We start from the raw sequence: 18,704 nt of genomic DNA on the forward strand, positions 1-18,704 counted from the left end.
AAGTTCCTTTCACCAGAAGGTGGTGCAATAACTTTGACTCTATAGCTAAAAGATAAAAAAAAACTGTGCTAAAAATGTGATCGAAATTCCTAGAATATGTACATGTATACATCACCATCTATGCCAACGATGGGCCAGACCTGGTTAACTAGTTCTGGTAACCGAAGCTATTAACATAAACTCCTCCCACACCCATCTTCATCCAATAGGAACGCGACGATGCACAGAAGGCATGTTTACGTGCAACTTCGCCCTCAGATGTGGGTCAAACACAGTTCTCACATGTTTTGGATACATGATATCTTAGAGGAACGCAATTGGTGATGAGCCACTCCAACACAGAATATAGGAACACTTCTGTAAGGTAAGAGCAAAGTCAGCTTCATATAATGTACAGTGTTCATTTCAGTTAAAGATAATATCCAATATCAGGTGGAATGCTAATTTCTGAACATGCAGTGACTGCTATGTATAGGATAAACCTTGACTGTCAGTGTGAGAAGCTTTTATTCCACTGATCTGTGGATCACTAAAAACTCATCATTCAAGAGTGAAGAAGTTCTGATTTCTGACAGTCCTGTACTGTCTTCATTGATGTCAAGTCAGTCAGGACACTGCCAGTGTAATTTGTCCAGATTGGGCCGTACAGATGATAGACTCAATGTATGTAGGGTAAAGCCTAATTAAAGCGAGACCAGACTGACTAATCAGAACTATTGGCACTTAACTCCCACACCTGCTTGCAAAGCGGTCACCAGCTGTCACGGTCCGTTGTCGAATTAACTGAGACATGCTATCAGGTTGAGACACATGTGATTTTTTACAAAATGGTTGTGGGATTACTCACTGTGTAACCAATGGAATTCTGATACCTTGACTGGATATTTACTCCCCAGTTTTAATGCTACAGTTTTAGTGTATAAAGAGGGCAATAGACCAAGGGGTGTAAACACAAAGGTATTGAAATCAGATATTTTCATTGATGATGACATATAGTCGCCTGTTACAATGACCTGGGTATGCCTGTGCTCAGCAGAGGCTGAATGGACTCGGGTTACCACGGTGGCACAGTGAACCAGGGTTAAATGCAAAACAAGTGCAGGAAAATACTTCCTGCTGCCAAGTGCAACATGTGATAAAAACAGGGGAGCTGGAACCCCAAGATCAGGTCAAGATCAGGTCTACTCCCCTGAAGCTTTGTCAGTTCTATACCGGTACTCTTAAAATATTCCCTAACCTACTTCCTGTTGTAGGTTAGGGAATCATGATATCAGGAATTTCAGCAGAGGTCATGACAGACACCACAATCTTCTCTATTTCTTAAGTCTCTCATATGAAAAGATCTTAACATAAATGGTGTAAAAATAATATCAAATATGAAATGATTTATCAAATGGGAGTAGAGCTGGATGTTCTAAATGAATATACCGGTACATTAAGCCATGCATGGGCCAAGTAGTCAGGAGGTGTTGGGTGTGCTGTCCCCAGAACCGCCATGCTGAGAAAGGGCAGGAATGGACGGACTCGACATTTGGTCTGGAGCGAGGTATGGCAGGACACAGATGCCCTGGCCCTGATCCAGACTTCAGAGCAGGAAGAACAGGAAGGTCGGCCTATGGTGCAGGTGAGCCCGTGAGAATAGAGCAAGGAGACATTTCCTACTATTATTAGGGTTAGACAAGTAATAAAGCAAATTATATTTCCATGTAGGTTTGGTATATAATGAAATGTATTGTGTACTGTCTTGTAATTACTCCACAGTTCATTTTCTGTGTTACTGCTTAGATTATATATTTCTGTTAGAGTTGCCACTGTTTTTAAGCAGGTGTTTATTCCAGCAATAAATTAACAAAATTAAGTGAGTGAAGGCTCTGAACAACCAGAGAAAGGAGGAAAAAATGACACACAGGCACTCCTGCACTGTAATGAGGGAATTTCACCTCTTTCCCTTTCAAAGTATACTTTATTTTACCTCTTGTACCAAGTTATATGTAACACTAATACTATTGCGACTGCCCCAGTATGTGTTACAGACAGGGAAGCTGGGTCCAGTATTTTTGGAAGGGGTCTAATTTAGTACACAAGCTGTGAACCCTGTTGAGGGGGAAGACTTCCATGCTGACTCTGGACTATGAGCCATCCTATTAGGGTCCTTAAAAGCATTGCTGCCATCATTATACTGCATAATATTAAGTATTCATAATATTCATTGTCATTAGAATAATAGTCATTATTCATTATTATTTGATATTCTGATCCTCGTCACTGCCACTTAAGTGAACACACGGAATCATTGTCATCTTACTTTGCTGCTGCCCAGCAGATGAGTGAGCGAGAGCCTGAGCTGCAGGCTTACCTGCAGGCTCCTCAGATTGCTTGTGAAGGAGCAGCCTTGTCCAGCGTGGTGCCAGTGTTCGGCCAGTCTTTCTGCCAGTGCGACCAACAGCAGGAGGACACGTCTGGCCTCGGCCTCGGCAGTGAATGCTTCTGTGGGGAGGATGATCAGGGTGAGAATACCCTGGACTTTGAGTATACCCCACCTGCTATTTTAGGATTTAATGAGAATATGACTACATATTTCATATGCGATCCCATATCGCTCTGTTTCTGTGCTCCTCACCCAGGTTTTGACTGGGAGTGGGATAACCACTTCAAGTCTTCTGGAGCCTTCCTCAGCTGTGGCAACAGGAAGGTGAGCTTCCACCTAGACTACAGCTCCGGCACCGCGGCCATCCGCGGAACCAAGGAGCTCGCAGACGGCCAGCACTTCTGGGAAGTGAAGATGACCTCTCCTGTCTACGGGACAGATATGGTGGGTATTGAATAATGTGTGGCCATTAACAGGTCAGCACTTTTTTCTCTAATATGTGATGCCTTTCCCACGCTGGTGGAGATGGTGGGAATTGGCACTTCTGAGGTAAACCTGGAGAAGTTCAAGTACAACTTTGGGAGCCTGCTGGGCCATGATGAAGCTAGCTGGGGCCTCTCCTACACAGGTAGGTGAAACATTTCTACTGTTAACTCCCATTTAGATAGTTGTTTGACTTCTGTAGGCAAGCAGGTTAACTGTTTAAGTAAAAATGTTCTGTTATCATCTGGTCAGGTTATCTGCAGCACAAAGGTGACAAAGTGAAGTTCTCATCTCAGTTTGGCCAAGGCTCCATTATTGGAATACATCTGGACACCTGGCACGGGACCCTGACCTTCTACAAGAATCGCCGCTGTATAGGTACAATGTGCAAAGCCAAAAGGTCCGTAAAACTGACTTGACCCACTCTTCTGAACTGGTTTTGTTGTCTGCTGTAGGCGTTGCTGCCACGAGGCTGCAGAACAAGAAGTTCTATCCCATGGTGTGCTCCACCGCAGCCAAAAGTAGTATGAAGGTAATCCGTGCTTGTCACACACCCACCACCCTTCAGTACCTTTGCTGTGCCCAGCTGCGGCAGATGATGCCCCCCAACCTGGATGTGCTTCGAGAGCTGGATGTGCCCCCAGGCCTGCGCACCGTCCTCCAGGTGCAGCTAGGCTGGGTGTTCACGCTCAGCAGCAGCAGCCCTGATGCCTCAGAGCAGTATGAGGACTTTGCCAAAAACCTCCAGGAAGAGCCAGTTTCAAGCTGCAGTCTTGGTCCCATCCCCTCTACGGTATTCAACATGAGCCCATGCGCCAGTCCGATTCCTACCCCAGACCAAACCCTGTGTGTCTGTGTAACATCCCGTCGGGGTTGTCCCTGCACTTGCTACTGTCCTCCAACCCCTCCCAGCAGTGACTACGACAGCTGCTGCTCTGAGCCAGAGGATTACCAGAGCAAAAGATGTCGCTGGACATGAAGCAGCAGAACAAAGGTGTCCGGAACACATCTGTCACTGCCAACGAAAGGTCACACCACGAACCTTTAAGGTGAACTTATAGCCAGTACTGGAGTGGATCGTCACTATATTTAGCATGTTCATGGCAAACCTGAATTAATGTGTAATGGCGAGTATGACTTTTAAAGTGTTAAAGTGGTCATTCTGGCTCCATGTTGGAAGTGGCTGAAAGCTGTTGGTTTTTTTTACAGTAAAAATTTTTTTTTTGGGACTTTGATATGCATGTTTCACAGCCAAGATTAAATACCAACTGCAGTTGGTTGCTGTTGTAGAAAAGAGGGTGATTTTTTTTATCTGTGATCCCAGAAAATAATATTTAAAAAAGAGACAAGTCTTGTTGCATCGTTCTTTTTTTTTAGAAAATATCATTTGTTACAACAATATATTTACATATTACAATCTATAAAGTTCAGAAGAGAAATTCGATATTATCTACAATCACTGTAATTTCTATGCATATTTTGGGATTGTAAAGACGACCTTGTTAGCACTTGAGTGGTTACATGTCTTTAAACACGTTTCATCTTCACTGAAAACCATCCAAATTAGTCCAGAACCAACTGTGGGTTCTGGGCTGTGAGGTAACGGTAGATTCGGGCAGATATCTCTGGCCCTACGCGCCGTTCATTATCTCCGCTTTTGACCAAGAGCCCAGCCAGCAACCCCTTTCTGTCCGCCTCTGCTGCCAAGCCCCCGTATGCCTGAAACGATGCAAGAGTTCATTCACAACCTTAAACTAATGAGCCTAAATGTAACAAACGATCACGGAAGTGAGATAAATGAGCCTGGCACACCTGCAGCAGCAGCTGAGGAGACGGGTACGCTGCAGTCACAGCAGAGGCCACAGCAGGGCTGACTCTATTCAGCTGCTGGAGCTGATTCCGCCAGACCTGGATCAGCCCTGATCCGTCGCTGTCCACACGAACTCCACTGGCCCATGAACCCTCCACGCAGAACGGCAGCTCTGCTCGCTCTGTCAGCAGTCTGGAGGAAGAAAGAGACGAGAGACAGGTAATGTCTGATGGTCATTCACCTCATCTGTCCAGAGCAGCCCTGACCTAAAAGGTCGCTTTGATAAGGCCTTGGTTACAGCACACACATGGGTTGTGACCTCCTGCCAGTTGTCCAGGCAGACCATTGACATATTTTTATGGACTTGGAGGTACACAAGAACCTGGGGAGGACAGAAGAACTTTCTGTAAAATGGATGAATCTGGATTGTGGAGCTACTGTGGTGTTATGAGAGAAGGGAACCAAAATAAACAGACTTCTTCAATGTCTGGATTCTCCATCCCCAGTGTTGTGTTTAGGGCTTCATATAGTTCTTGTTCATCAGAAGGGTGGGTCCTGCTGATAAGGATTAAAAATAGAACATAGAATGTGCAAGAAAGACAAAATTAAATAAATAACTATGGGTTTCTGAGAATTTATTAACTACATGGATGTATGCACTTACGGGTAATCTGGATGAGACTCCGTTAGCAACAGCATGACCACCTTCCTCATCTCCCTGTTGAGACCCTCCAAAAGAGGATTGGTGACAGAGCCCTCACCTGACCCGTCCTCTCTGCTGTTGAGCAGCTGCAAAAGAAAGAATTAAAAACAACTAAGGCTCCAAAGAGAGCATCCGAGAGGTTTTATTTCAAAATCCATCTGCCATACCTTCTTCACGGAAAGAACTAATTCAATAAAGTCACTCATATCCAGAACCAGAACCACTTGGTCTTCCTCCACAGAGTCACTTTTGTCATCTCCCTGCTGAAGACAAAGCATCAAATATTAACCAACACTAACCACACAACAATTAATTGCTACACACAATTACATTTAGTGACTCCTGCATGACCCGACTAACATTTTAACCGTCAGGCGAATCGCTACATGTGAGCGAGAACTACCTGCAGCAAAGCTCTACTCCAGGTGACACTGCGGGGAATCAGCTGGGGGGTGATGTCAAACCTCCACTCCAGAGTAGCCAGAGTGTCCAGCAAGATGTCTGAGCCATCTTGTTGTAACAGAGCTAAATTAAAGGGCACAGACAGTCAAACTTTAGCATCATTTCATGATGTTTTCATTGTGTGAAAGCCATATCCAGGCCAGATGGCACTGGGCCTTTCCTTCGTCATCGTGTTATTCAGCTGAAAATACAGAAATAGAGACTTATATCTATTTGATAATTCTCGTTGAAGGCAGCTTGGTATACCGGGGTCTATGCAGACAGTCAGACTCTTCAGGTAGTTCTCTGGGCGAAGGGACTTCAGGTTATCTGCGGCCTCTCTCCTCCCCCGTTGCTCCTGTCTTCTCTGCTCCTTTTCCTGGGCTCTGGCTGCTCTCTGTCTCTCCCTCGCCTCCTTCCTCTGCCTGGCTGTCTCTCTGTCCGCCTCGATCTCTTCCTTTGATCGGCGTTTTCGTGCAGGACTCGCAGTGACGGGTCCACCGGGTCGAGTAGAGGTCCGTCCTTCTGTAACTGAAGACGATGGGAGACGTTCGTGTTCTGTGCTCCGACTCTGCGTTAAGGATGTATTTTCTGTCGCGCTCTTCGCATCAATCGTTACGTTTGATTGCATTTGAGTGTCGCTTTCTTCGGATTCAGACATGTCCCATGCTTCAGCTCTGTGCAGCACTGACATTTCAGACCGACAAAGGCCATAAAACTCTCACATCTACATGAAAACAAAGCTTCCAATGACGGCGACGGTGTCCGCAGATGGACAAAAGAGTTGAAACGCGCAGATAGTTCCTGCCACATCAGCGTCACACCTTTTAACTTTGCTTTTGCATCTTATTTTAGTAAGAGTCAGATCCCTAGCTTTCAGATTGTTTTAACACAGAGAACTATAAATATTGAAACAATATCTTAAAACATTTTTTAAATCAAATTTGAAGGTGAAAATGATTACCTTTGCTGTTTCAACAATAAAACCTAAAAGTTGCAATTTCAAACTTTAGTTTTGGACTACCACTGCTACGACTACTTCTACTTCTCGGAATTGAATTCTTTGAAAGATTGGAAAGGGTTACTTTTAGAAGCAAACAGCAGAAGGTACAAAGAGACACAGCAGCTGTCACCAGATGGATGGACACAAGACAAGTTGATACCATCTGCGGGGTTTGTCCCAAGTACGATTACACCTCATAATACAATGAGCAATTTGTGCTGGGACACATACGACTACTTACAAACATGACGTGATTTATCTAGGGAACAATTACTAGAATCAGACTAGTTTCACGTTTAGACACTGCTCTACGGAAGCCGAAGAGGCAGCACAGAGTTCCAAACCATTTGATCGCGTCGTTATACAGTCTTTAAGCCATCCCTGTCGTTTATAGATCTACTCTGGTCAGCAAACTGGTGGTATGCTAGAAAGCTCATGTCAACAACCTGAAGACTTTATCAACGCTGTGGCATGTAAACTGCTTAGTTTTAAGAAGTCTCCGTACCTTTTCGCGCCACCATGACTCAGCCGGCTGAAAAAGGTAAAATAATATTTCATCTATTTATATTTTGCAAGGTCTTAAGTGTGAACCGCTCAGCGTTTTGATTTTTGGGGTCGCGCATGTGACCAAATGGGAAGTTGCTAAAACTCTTGGAGGTTCTACTTATATTAACGTTTCTTCTGAAAAAATGAAAAACAAAAGTTTTATCGTTTACTACAATAAGCAAGTAATAAGTAATTCATTTTCCCTCTCTTCTTAGTATAAATGCTTTTTGCAGTATTAATGTGTACATCTGTTATCTATTAATTTATTTGACTATTCTTTTTGCTACAAAAGAAATATTAAAAACCGAAGTCGATCTAAACTGGAATAACGTGGTCTTTATTACTATTCGATGATATATTGTTTTATTTGTCTTGTTACAGGCTATTATCGCTTTGTGGTGCTGTTCTTTAACTGTTTGCTGACGTTTGGGTCCTACTTCTGCTTTGACATCCCCAGCGTGTTGCAGGATCAGTTCCAGGGGGTAAGTAAACAGCATCTGTCTAGTAGTGATCACTATGGATTGATGTTTCCACATGACTCCATTGTTAACATTCTGCCACTCCAGAACCTGACCTGTCCCAACGCAACAGTGATCAATGGGACAACAGACTGCGTGCTGGGCCTGGGCATGACCCCCCAGCAGTACAATCTTCTTTATGCCATCTATGCTTGGACGTATGCAAATACACACATAGCTATACTGTAAGAGGCTGATGAGTGACTTTAGCATATCATTTTTGCATTTATGCTCTCAACAGGAATGCATTGGTAGTGATCCTGGCCGGATTTCTTATTGATAAATTAGGAAACCGCTGTAAGTCTCTCAGGTCTAGAAGTGCTAAATTAGCATCTGCTTTAACATCCCATTTGATGAACCTATTCCTTGTTCTTCCCCCTGCAGTTGGAGTATTCTTGTTCTCCTTTCTGTGTGTTTTGGGCTCATCATTGTTTGCACTGGGGTCCCACTTTAAAGGAACTCCGTATCTGCTGCCTCTGATGCTCACGGGCCGACTGCTATTTGGGTCAGGAAATGGATCTCTGACCAGTACGGACAACTCACCAAAACCCTTGTTTTCATATCCAGTACAGTATCACTGACTCTGTTGCTTATCTGTTTCAGTTGTTCAGAACCGGATCACAGCCTTCTGGTTCAAAGGAAAGGAGCTGGCACTGGCTTTTGGGTTGACCCTGGCTTTCTCTCGACTGGGGTCTGTCCTAAACTTCTTCCTCACCCAGAGGTTCGAAGAGAAATATGAAATGCAGTGGACACTCTGGGGCGGTAATTCTGCACACGTGTAAATGATGCTACACTGGCCCTTAAAATCACCTGGACCACTACACTTTTTTTCTAGGTGCCTTCCTGTGTGTTCTGGGCTTTTTATCAGCGATTGTAGTCAGTACTCTGGACAAGGTCGGGATAAAACAGCTGGGACTTGATGGTGCCATCCAAGAAGAGTCCCGCAAAGTAGTACGTATATTTTCTAGGTCTATTTTCCTCATTTTAGCTTGTCTTGATTTTTTAGACTGATGTACAGATGTATCAGAAAGTGTGAGGCAAATTAACTAGACCTAAAGGGTTATAATATGATGTCATATTGTTTTTAATGTGCCTCTCTACATAACGTTACAATAATACAAATAATGCCTGTGTGTGTGTGTGTGTGTGTGTGTGTGTAGAGGATCCAGGATGTGAAGCTCCTGTCACTAAGATACTGGCTGCTGGTGCTGACCATCATGTTTTTTTACAATGGAATCTTCCCGTTCATCGCAGATGCCAGGTAGAGCCATCAACGCTAAGATCTCACTTCCCATTCTAGAAATGGCTTTATGATTGACACATGATGTACATTTAGAACTGGTCACACATTAACAGATGCATATTCACACTGAACTCTTCAAGGGCCGAGGGCCCACTAAATAATATAGCGCAGCCTTGAGACCTAAATATGATGTAACTTTAAAATGAACAAGTGTGTTGATCTGTTCTGTTAGTAAGTTTATTCAGGACAAGTACAGCGGCTACAGTCAGAAGGAGGCGGCCTACATCGCCGGAGCAGTTTACGACAGCTCGCTGGTCCTCTCAGCCAGTGTTGGCATTCTCATAGTAAGCGTGTGAATCTGTTTCTGTTCCCACTCCGTTAGAATGTTGTTTCTGATGACCTGTTTGCTTCAGGATTATGTAGGCCTTCGGGGCATCTTTGCCTCCGCCTGTGCCGTCTTCACGCTGCCTGTGTTTGGTCTCCTGGCCTTTAGCTATGTCCCGCCTCTCGTCTCCACCATATGGCTGGGGGTCACCTACTCCTTTGCTGCTGTGAGTTTTTTTATCCATGAATGTCTGACACGTCTTTTCTCAGGCAGATCTTTTTTAAATGAACACAGGTAGAAGCTTAGTCATCATGCAGAATGCACACTGGCCTTATGGCATATGATGAGTAGATATATGTATAACATGAAATTAGAAGTTAGTGAAAGAGGTCAGATCTCTGGAGAGGTTAATATCCCTGTTCTCCAGGTCCTCAGTTCAAGCTTAGTTCATATATACTTCAATTTTAATTTTATCGTAGCTGATGATTCCTTGCCAACCAGCTGTGGTTTAGCATGACTAGCTAGCTTTAAGCACACGACTACAAACTTTAAGAACAGTGATGTCCTCCAGTAAAATCTTCCCATTATGTAAATGAAGTGCTATACAGCTGCATTATATTAGAACCTGTTTGTGTACTCCAGGCGAGTATGTGGCCGTCTATTCCCCTGGTGGTGCCTCAGGCGACTCTGGGAACCGCCATGGGTCTGGCAACTTCCCTACAGATGGTGGGAATCGGCATATCCAACCTGGTTGTGGGACAGATTTTGGGCACCAAGTCCAGGTCGGAATTATTCAGTGTTATTATTGTAATGAATTGTGGGATCTCCAGACCTTGTTGATCGAGTTTGACTTTCTCCTTTTCCTGTCCAGTGAAACTAAAATTCCTTTGTGGCGTTGGCAAAGGATGATGATCTTCATGTTGGCCAACACCATCTGCTGCATCATCACCTCCGTGCTGCTGAACATCGCGGACTACCGACAGGTGAGGCAGACGCTGCCAGCTCGTCTGTGCATCGGCTCAGCCAACGTGTGCTGAGGTCTTCCTTTTTTTGCAGGGCGGAATCCTGAACAAGACCAGGAAAAGGTCAGAGCAGGCGCAGACAGACTCGGACAGAGAGCAACTCAGGGAGGCAGAGGAGGAGCCGCACAGAGAGGATGATGAAGAGTTTAGGTCTCATTCTGTTAACTCTTAAATTTTATTTATTCTTTAAGAGTTTTAGGTACCTTTTTCTTCTTATTTGTATGACATATCAAGGCGTTTCAGTTTGTATGTGATGTATATCATGTGTCATGTATAATATTTTAGACATTTTAGTCATGTCACTTGTCTAATGAAGCATGAAGACCTGAATTATTCACAGTAATTAAGCAAAGGCAGTATTGGCCACAAATGTTTGTACAAAGCTACCATATTAATCTTACAGTAGACCTAAATACTGTAGGTAATTCCGTTGTTCTCCACTGACTTGTTCATCGTACCTTCTATCACATTTTAGGGTTTTTGTTCTTTCTTTCTTTTTTTTTTTTTTACTTTCTCTTATCAACAAATATTTGGGGGGAAAAAACTAAAAATGAAAACTATTTTAGACTTTCCTGTGTTCCTCAACATTACCTCCCAAGTGTCTTAGTAAGTACCATAAACTTAAAACTCACACAATGTAATATACCAAAAATGTCTGACCAGTGTGAGGATGAAGTTTTGATCACCCGCGCTGTTCGTTCACCAGACTCAGAGCAACCACGCAAACAACTGGAGTCCTTTGCAAAGGGGGGGCCGAGCAGCAGTTCAAGCTTCCTCTGTCAACTCCGTTCGTCTGCTGCTCGCTCACCTCTTTTATTGGTGCAAACAGAATGGGTGTCTAAACAGGATCTCATAACTCATTGTCTTCTGACATCTTTACAAACTTCTCTAATCCTGACCAACAGGATACATCTGAGTGCTGAGCTTGATAGTAAGCAGCTTCAGCACTTTTACGACACTCTCATGTTCTTCCTTTCCTATCAACATTCCTCAAACACTCAAAGTCTACATACATTAGCATTTAAAGATAATACTAATAACAACAATAACAATAATCCTTCTCACATTTCCCTCCTGTTTATCGTTAAATGCGTCTAGATTTTCATCATCAGTATTACATCTTTACATTTTCATGAAATTTCAATGCATTACGTCATTTTCCTAGAAACACATTTCTTACACTCAGAATTCAACATGTGTACAGCTTAAGACATCTTGAACATTTCTTTTACATCTTGTATTACATTGATCCATTCTTCTTCCGATTCCTCTTCATCGTCGTCCAGTAGAGATTGTTCTTCCACCTGCAGCAAAGTACTAGTAACAACTGATCCCACGAGCCGGCCAATGCAACCCCGGACAAGAGGTACTACACAACAAGCTAGTATGGCTAATACTAGCAGTACTATCCCTATCATTATTCCTATCTTGAACAGTAGTTCCCTCCACCCCGACAGCATTTTTGTAAGCCAATCTGGTGGAGGACTACCATCGTCAATCATAGCTCTCTGTAGCTTAGTTAAATTTCTCAATGCGCTATCTATCAGGTGACCATCCGCATCATTCTCTGGGATGAACGTACAACAGTAATCTCCTACCATTGCCACAACTCCTCCCTGGGGGGCCGTTATCAGATCTAAGGCCATCCTATTCTGCATGGTCATCAGTCTTAGCGCTGTCATTTCTTCCTTGACTCCTGCGAGAGCAACTTTTGTCAAATTAGTAAACACTTTCAGCCTATAATCAACCGTTTCCAATCTCAATATGTTCTTTGCCACTCCTACCCACGGAAAAAGGCTAATGGAGACCTTTTGTCCATCTGTCCAGTGTTTAAACTCTTGTGGTACATCTGTGCCCCACACTGAGTCGTGTGGTTTGAACTCGTATTCATTCAAATCTCGTTTAAAACGCTTCTGTGCTATGTTCTCGGTGTTGTTGGCATAGATTATAATTGTGTGATCCTTGAGATGTACAGGAGCACACACTCCTGACCAGTTTGCTGGTAGGTGTGCATACGCATTGTGTCCACATAACCACCATCCCTTATCCACTAATTGCGTACCTTCGTCTTCTGGCGTGAATGTGGGATAGTTACATGTACAGTTATAACCTTCTGGACACATCTGTGTTGATTCATCTAAGGTAAAGTAACCACAGAAGTGCCGGGGGTCATCAATACACTCCTGTTCGCATTGCTCGGAACTTTTATGTTGCTGTAGACACGTTTCCCGATAATACCGATCAGTTATATAGTTTAACTTCACATCATCACTGATTCCCAGTGTGCATGACGTATAAACAACTTTACAGACATCCTTGTGTAATGACCCCAAATCTCTACCACCACTCCGTGCATAACAGTATGTGTGATTTATCGCACCTAGCACAGGGAATCTGAATCTATTGGCTTTCCCTGCCATTGTCCGTAGTGGCTTTTGGGTGCAATTACTGCGAGTGAACCACGTTCCATCCAACAACTTGATTGTGAAGTTCGGGTCACGGCTTAGCCCTATGTGGACAAAGCACTGTCCTTCACTCCCTGTCATTGGTTCAGCAGTTATTCGCGGTGTATGCACAGAAACTGGTAGCATAGAACAAACATAACAACGAGAATGATTCTGTGTCCGAGCTGTGAAATTAGCATAGCGCCACCATGTATTCAAACCATAAATGTGTGGGGACTCTGGATCTTGTTCTAACCATGAATGTCCTAAGTGGCTAACTACGGTGCGTTTAGCGCGCGCGTAGCTCTCATCCTGTCTCAGAGCATCTTTCTGTCCCTGATTACCTCCCTCCTGTCGGAAGTTCCAAAGACCAAAACTCACGAGTCCTGCCGTCACAGCACTCACCACAATTAGGAAGAACAACTTCATTTCCTTTTAGAGCTTCTTCACAGGTTCCGACGGGGTTCAGCCGTTGCTGGACCTATACAGGCCGTCAGCCGTTTACGGACAGTCCGCCACTGCTCCCTCGCCTTCACCTGGAAGAATTTTCTGTTTCTTACAATGGGAAAGGTGTATCCACGACAGTTTCCCATCCACTCGAACTGCAGTCTTTGTGGTCAGCTGTACTTGATAAGGACCTTCCCATCTAGGCGTGTTCCACCTCTTCCGCACAAACTTCTTCACCCACACGTAGTCGCCCGGTTGAATGGGTTCCTGGGGGGTGGAATCTGTGGAAGACACAGGACTAGGCAGAACATTTACAGTATTCACACTTCGGTTGAGTAACACTTTTTTCAGATAATCTGCTATTGTTTCCTCAACATGTGCTAACTCATTTGTTGTTGCAAAGTATGGTAGGCAATAAGGCCGCCCATATAATGCTTCAAAGGGTGTGATGCCTGTTTTCTTGTGTGGTGTTATGTGCATCCATAATTTCACCAGGTCGAGACAAAACATCCAGTTCTTTCCTGTCTCGTCCATACACTTCTTCAGTCTGTTCTTAATAGTACCATTGACTCTTTCAACCAACCCTGCACTCTGAGGGTGGTATGCGCAGTGATTCTTCAAATCAATGTCCAAAGTTACTCCTACAGTTTTCACTATCTCATTTACAAAATGGCTTCCATTGTCGCTCCAGATGACCTTCGGGATGCCAAACCTGGGAATGATTTCTCTACATAGGACTTTTGCCACTGTCAGTGCATCTGCTTTTGCCGTGGGGAAAATTTCCACCCACCTAGTAAATCCATCTAACACTACTAGACAATATTGTTTACCTTCACATGGTGTTAGCTGAATAAAATCTAGAAAAACTGTGTGAAATGGATGATTTGGTAATGGTGTAGTGCCTGCAGGGGCCTTAAGGGCTCCCTGTGGGCTGTGTTTTACACAAATAGCACATTGTGAACAAAAAATTTTTTGAGTATGTATGAAGTCCTATAGTGTAATAATGTTCATTAACCATCTGTACCATCCCTCCTGTTGAGACATGGCATGGCCCATGGCTCACTAATGCTGCCCATTTATGCATATTTCGGGGAAGGATTGGTTTGTTTCCTATGGTTAATAGTCCTTTATCATCCAGTTTGGCTCCTCGCTTCTTCCACGTGGCCTTTTCCTTTTCTGGAGCACTTTGTTGCATTTCTTTTAGAATATCATTATCTGCAGGTTCATTTTCCTCACCATTATCAAGAAGTGTGTTGTTATTTGCTGCAGCCTTGCGGCTCTGTCAGCAAAGGCATTGCCTTGTGAGACTGCGTCTGTGTTGTTAGTGTGTGCAGTGCATTTACATACAGCTATTTTACGTGGCTGCTGTACTGCAGCTAATAACTTTTTTAACAGTTCTGCATGCATGACCGGTTTGCCCGTCGAAGTTTTCATCCCTCTTAAATTCCATTGTTGAGCAAACACAAACAACGTGGAAAATGCATATTGACTATCTGTGTAAATGGTAACATCTTGTCCTTTGCTTAGTTCACAGGCACGTGTGAGTGCGACAAGTTCTGCAGCTTGAGCAGAATAGGAGGAGGGAAGTGATTTCGCCTCCACCACCTCAGTTGCTGTGACTACTGCATAGGCAGTTCTAGTGCGTCCACAGTCATCCTTTCTCGATGATCCATCCACAAAGAGTATCCGTCCTGTAGTCAACGCGACATCACTAAGATCTGGTCGCGGCAGGACCGTAATGGAGACCTCATCCAGGCAGTTGTGCTGGTGTCCCTCTTCTGCGGTGGGTAGCAGCGTCGCTGGGTTTAAGGTTGTGCAGCGCGAATCGTCAGATTCGGCTGAGACAGCAACACTGCCATGCAGGAAAGATGACGTGCGGGCGACAGGAATGCTATCTTACTTTGTAGCAGCAGTATTGACACTGCATGTGGAACTAGCAAAGTTAGCTCATGATATAGCACCACTCCTGCGGAGGCTTTTACTGCCTCAGATGCTGCCACCACTGCTTTAACGCATGGTGGGAGTGCACAAGCTACGGGATCTAGCTTGTGGGTAGTTAGGCCACTGGCTGCCTCTTATCTCCGTGCTTCTGCAATAAAACTGAAGTCATAAAGTCACCCTTGCAATCCACGACCTGCTCAAAAGGCTTCTGATAGTCTGGCAGCTTTAACACTCCAGCACTTACAAGGGCCTGTTTTATGTACACAAATGCTTCTTCAGCTTCAGGGGTCCATGTTAACACATCAGTCATTGCTAAGGGATTATCATACATCAATGCTTGTAAAGGGGCAGTTATTTTCGCATAATCTAAGATCCATGATCTGCAAAAATTCACTAGTCCTAAGAATGACATCATCTGCTTCTTTGTTTTTGGTTTTGGAGCATCAAGTACTGCTGTTTTCCTCGACTCAAGAATAGCTCTTCCATTATGTGTCAAAACATGGCCCAAATAAACCACTTCCTGCTTCACCAGTTGCAGTTTGCTTTTGCTTATTTTATGGCCCTGAGAGGCTAGCCAGTGTAGCATGCTAGCGTGTCTGAAACAATCTCCCTCTGTTTTTGACGCCATGAGGATGTCATCCACGTAGACGAGGATTTGACTTCCACACGGAGGTTTAAACTTAGCTAATGATGACATCATTACTTGAGAGAAGATTGTGGGACTCTCACAGTAGCCCTGAGGTAACCTTGTCCAGGTGTACCTCCGTCCTTGAAACGTAAATGCAAACCAAAACTGGCTGTCTGGATGTACTGGTACAGAGAAAAATGCATTGGATACATCTATCACCGTGTACCACTGATGTTCAGGGTTTAAGTCATTCAGCAGAGTGTATGGATCTGCGACTAAGGGAGACCTAGGGACCACTGCAGCGTTTACAGCTTGCAGGTCCTGCACCATCCGCCAGCCGGTAGATGGTGGTGACTTCCTTACTGGAAATAGGGGTGTATTTACAGGTGATTCAGGACACTCTCTGATGACTCCTGCTTTAAGCAGTGAGTTAAATATCGGAACAATACCCTCCTGTGCATCAGTCTTAAGGGGATATTGCCTCTGAAATGGTCTATAATCTGATTTAGGGATTATTTTTACAGGTTCTGATCCTTTTATAAGACCTACATCTGCAGGTCCTTCCGACCATAATTCAGGGGGAAGCTCTTTCAGCTTCTCCTCTTCCTCCTGCGTGAGGAAGATGTCTTCTTCTCATGAACTCTGATCTGTAAGGTGCGTTGCTGGATGTGTCAGCAACCATGTTTTAAGGGGAATACGCCACACCTGGAACTGATCATTAAAATCAACCTCACCCTTAGGCCTATAGGGCAGGCTGCTCCAGTGTTTTACGTCACATCCCAAGTCTTGCCATCTTTTCTTAAGCGGTTTAGCAATAGAAACATGTGGTACAGAACCTGACACTTTGAATAGCGCTGCTGCTTCGGCGGAAAGGCTTCCTGCCGTGCAGACAGCTGTCTGACCACACACATATAGATGCATAATTACAATCATTTGTGGATCTTTGAGTTTAGCAAACTTCTCTGCATAGCTTGATGTGCCGTGTGAGTCTGATTTACAGATCTCACCAATGCGCTCCACGTGCATGGTTACATGCAGGTCAGCTTGATTGAGCTGGGCTTCAGGCTGTAAGTATGACAGAGCTTTACCATATAACATAGTGATTGGGTCAGAGAATGGAGGGGGCTGTTTTTCAGGAATGTTGAGTGACCAGTATTTACTGCACATCTCTCCTTCTCTTACCCACAAATCAACCATTCTATCTACAGACCACATCCCTTCGGCTGTGGTGCGAATCATCAACTGAAGCTGAGAGATAAGATCTCTTCCTAACAGATTTACGGGACATGTGGTGGAGATCACGAAAGGAGCTTTAAGTGTGATTCCACTTACAGGGTCACAAACATCTACAGGAACTGACATTCTTTCTTTAGTTACGAGACCATTTGCTGATCTCACAAAAATCTGTGTAGAAGTTGGCTTTAGAGCTATTGGATCTCTAATTACTGATTTACCTGCACCCATGTCTACTAAAAATGTTAAAGAATTGCCTAACACGGTCAGTTGTATTTCTGGTTTGCCTTCAGCAAACAGGAAGATGGTTTCTAAATCTAAAACATCTTCTAGGTCTTCTTTTTCAAATTGGTCAAATTTTGTGCCTTGATTTGTTTTAATTTTTGTGACATCTTTTTCCAGTTCTAGTCATTGTTGAGGTGGATTAGAACCTTGCTGCTGTCCTCTATTGTATCTCTGGTCACGTTGTTTCTTTCTGCAATCACGTTCCCAGTGTCCAAAATTTTTACAATAATGACACTGATCATTTTCACGGGAATTGCCTCCTCCTCCCCTTCCGCCTCGGCCTCGCCCACGCCCTCGGCCTCGGCTTGGGAAAGGATTGGCATTGAAAAACATGCCTGTTAACTGATTCTTACTTTTTTGGCATTGTCTTTCAGCATGCATAGCATGTTGTTCATAGCGGCCTAGGTTACAAATTCCGAAATCAACTAACTGTCTCTCTACCCAGGTTTTTATCTCTGATTTTGATCCCCCATGTATAGCTTGCTTTAACTGCTGTTGGTAGGGACCTTCTGGATCTTCCGCATACGGAATTCCACTATTTTTCCGGAACACATCTTTCATTCTCATGCTATAGTCTTCAAAACTTTCGTCAGTCTTTTGTCTTGTGGCCGTAATGGCGCTGTAGTCAGCTCGTCTGGTAAAAGTAGTTCGCATGCGCTCGTACAGTCTGTCAAGTCTGTCATTTAGTTCTTGGCTGTCAGGCTGCCATGGTTGTTGAGTGGCTGGATCCACTGGGACCCAATCTCCTCTAACAGTGCCCCATTTCTTGCCATTAACGCACATGAGGACTTGCTGGGTTTCTCTTTTTCTTGATTTTGTTTTTTCTCTTCTATATTTTGATTCAGTGAGCCAGAGGTGACATTGTGTCAACCCCACATTTACTTTTGGATGCTTCTTTCCATATTCTATTAAATCTTCTTTTAATTTTATAATATTGCCTGGCCTGTCTAAGTTACCATCCCCAATCGAACTTAGTCATCCACAGCTGAACATATGAGCATGAACCTGGATATTTGTCTTCCATGTGTTTACATGATGCTGGGATTTCGAATTCAGCACCTTTTGTGGAATGTTGGTTGCCCATGTTTGCACTTTATTTATCAGTTTTTATGTATTTGAATGGAGACGCCTGATCTCCCGACTGAACAACCCTCAATCCCTACAGGATATCTAGTTCAGTCCCTCCGCCGTGGCCTTATAACCCCTCTTTTTTAATCAGGAGAGTATACACCAAGCTTCTACCTCCGAGGAGGCGGGTGTATCT

General features: G+C 44.0%; 3 protein-coding genes across 8 annotated transcripts; 2 read left to right on the forward strand and 1 right to left on the reverse strand.

Annotated features, from left to right (window-relative positions):
- Positions 1-2: 2 nt before the first annotated feature.
- On the forward strand, positions 3-4,209 carry LOC130521468 (SPRY domain-containing SOCS box protein 3-like). Of its 4 annotated transcripts, none has more exons than XM_057025095.1 (7): positions 3-364; positions 1,489-1,624; positions 2,321-2,507; positions 2,625-2,812; positions 2,894-2,996; positions 3,104-3,229; positions 3,307-4,209. In XM_057025095.1, the coding sequence occupies exons 1-7, from the start codon at positions 324-326 to the stop codon at positions 3,828-3,830; spliced, it is 1,305 nt and encodes a 434-aa protein (XP_056881075.1). In that variant the 5' UTR covers positions 3-323; the 3' UTR covers positions 3,831-4,209. The 4 variants fall into 4 exon arrangements, with proteins under 4 accessions (XP_056881075.1, XP_056881153.1, XP_056881317.1 ...); XM_057025173.1 differs by having other exon boundaries at positions 2,324-2,507; XM_057025337.1 differs by lacking the exon at positions 1,489-1,624 and having other exon boundaries at positions 2,324-2,507.
- A 5-nt stretch (positions 4,210-4,214) lies between these two features.
- LOC130519954 (probable crossover junction endonuclease EME2) lies at positions 4,215-6,586 on the reverse strand. Of its 3 annotated transcripts, none has more exons than XM_057024894.1 (8): positions 6,073-6,586; positions 5,768-5,889; positions 5,532-5,624; positions 5,326-5,450; positions 5,138-5,219; positions 4,928-5,043; positions 4,664-4,853; positions 4,215-4,570 (listed from the first exon to the last, which is right to left on the reverse strand). In XM_057024894.1, exons 1-8 carry the CDS (start codon positions 6,497-6,499, stop codon positions 4,415-4,417), a joined length of 1,311 nt encoding a protein of 436 aa, XP_056880874.1. In that variant the 5' UTR covers positions 6,500-6,586; the 3' UTR covers positions 4,215-4,414. The 3 variants fall into 3 exon arrangements, with proteins under 3 accessions (XP_056880874.1, XP_056880402.1, XP_056879825.1); XM_057024422.1 differs by having other exon boundaries at positions 5,138-5,216; positions 5,532-5,627; positions 6,073-6,584; XM_057023845.1 differs by having other exon boundaries at positions 5,532-5,627; positions 6,073-6,583.
- A 526-nt stretch (positions 6,587-7,112) lies between these two features.
- Positions 7,113-11,114, forward strand: mfsd1l (major facilitator superfamily domain containing 1-like). The gene is made up of 13 exons (XM_057021704.1): positions 7,113-7,349; positions 7,736-7,836; positions 7,921-8,030; positions 8,114-8,169; positions 8,257-8,400; positions 8,476-8,634; positions 8,708-8,823; positions 9,033-9,133; positions 9,348-9,459; positions 9,529-9,666; positions 10,083-10,222; positions 10,312-10,423; positions 10,497-11,114. The coding sequence occupies exons 1-13, from the start codon at positions 7,328-7,330 to the stop codon at positions 10,632-10,634; spliced, it is 1,449 nt and encodes a 482-aa protein (XP_056877684.1). The 5' UTR covers positions 7,113-7,327; the 3' UTR covers positions 10,635-11,114.
- The last annotated feature ends 7,590 nt before the right edge of the window (positions 11,115-18,704 follow it).

This window comes from Takifugu flavidus, chromosome 1 (assembly GCF_003711565.1).
Source record: "Takifugu flavidus isolate HTHZ2018 chromosome 1, ASM371156v2, whole genome shotgun sequence".
NCBI classification, from domain to species: Eukaryota; Metazoa; Chordata; class Actinopteri; order Tetraodontiformes; family Tetraodontidae; genus Takifugu; species Takifugu flavidus.

Coding starts and splice junctions, on each gene's coding strand:
- LOC130519954 (XM_057023845.1), bottom strand. CDS start 6,499: ATGTCAGTGCTGCACAGAGCTGAAGCATGGGACATGTCTGAATCCGAA. Junction 5,220..5,325: donor GAGTCTCATCCAGATTACCC/GTAAGTGCATAC, acceptor AATCCTTATCAG/CAGGACCCACCCTTCTGATG. Junction 4,571..4,663: donor CTCCTCAGCTGCTGCTGCAG/GTGTGCCAGGCT, acceptor GCATCGTTTCAG/GCATACGGGGGCTTGGCAGC.
- mfsd1l (XM_057021704.1), top strand. CDS start 7,328: ATGACTCAGCCGGCTGAAAAAG. Junction 8,635..8,707: donor GCAGTGGACACTCTGGGGCG/GTAATTCTGCAC, acceptor CTTTTTTTCTAG/GTGCCTTCCTGTGTGTTCTG. Junction 9,667..10,082: donor TCACCTACTCCTTTGCTGCT/GTGAGTTTTTTT, acceptor TGTGTACTCCAG/GCGAGTATGTGGCCGTCTAT.
- LOC130521468 (XM_057025095.1), top strand. CDS start 324: ATGAGCCACTCCAACACAGAATATAGGAACACTTCTGTAAG. Junction 365..1,488: donor TATAGGAACACTTCTGTAAG/GTAAGAGCAAAG, acceptor TGCTGTCCCCAG/AACCGCCATGCTGAGAAAGG. Junction 1,625..2,320: donor AAGGTCGGCCTATGGTGCAG/GTGAGCCCGTGA, acceptor GCTGCTGCCCAG/CAGATGAGTGAGCGAGAGCC.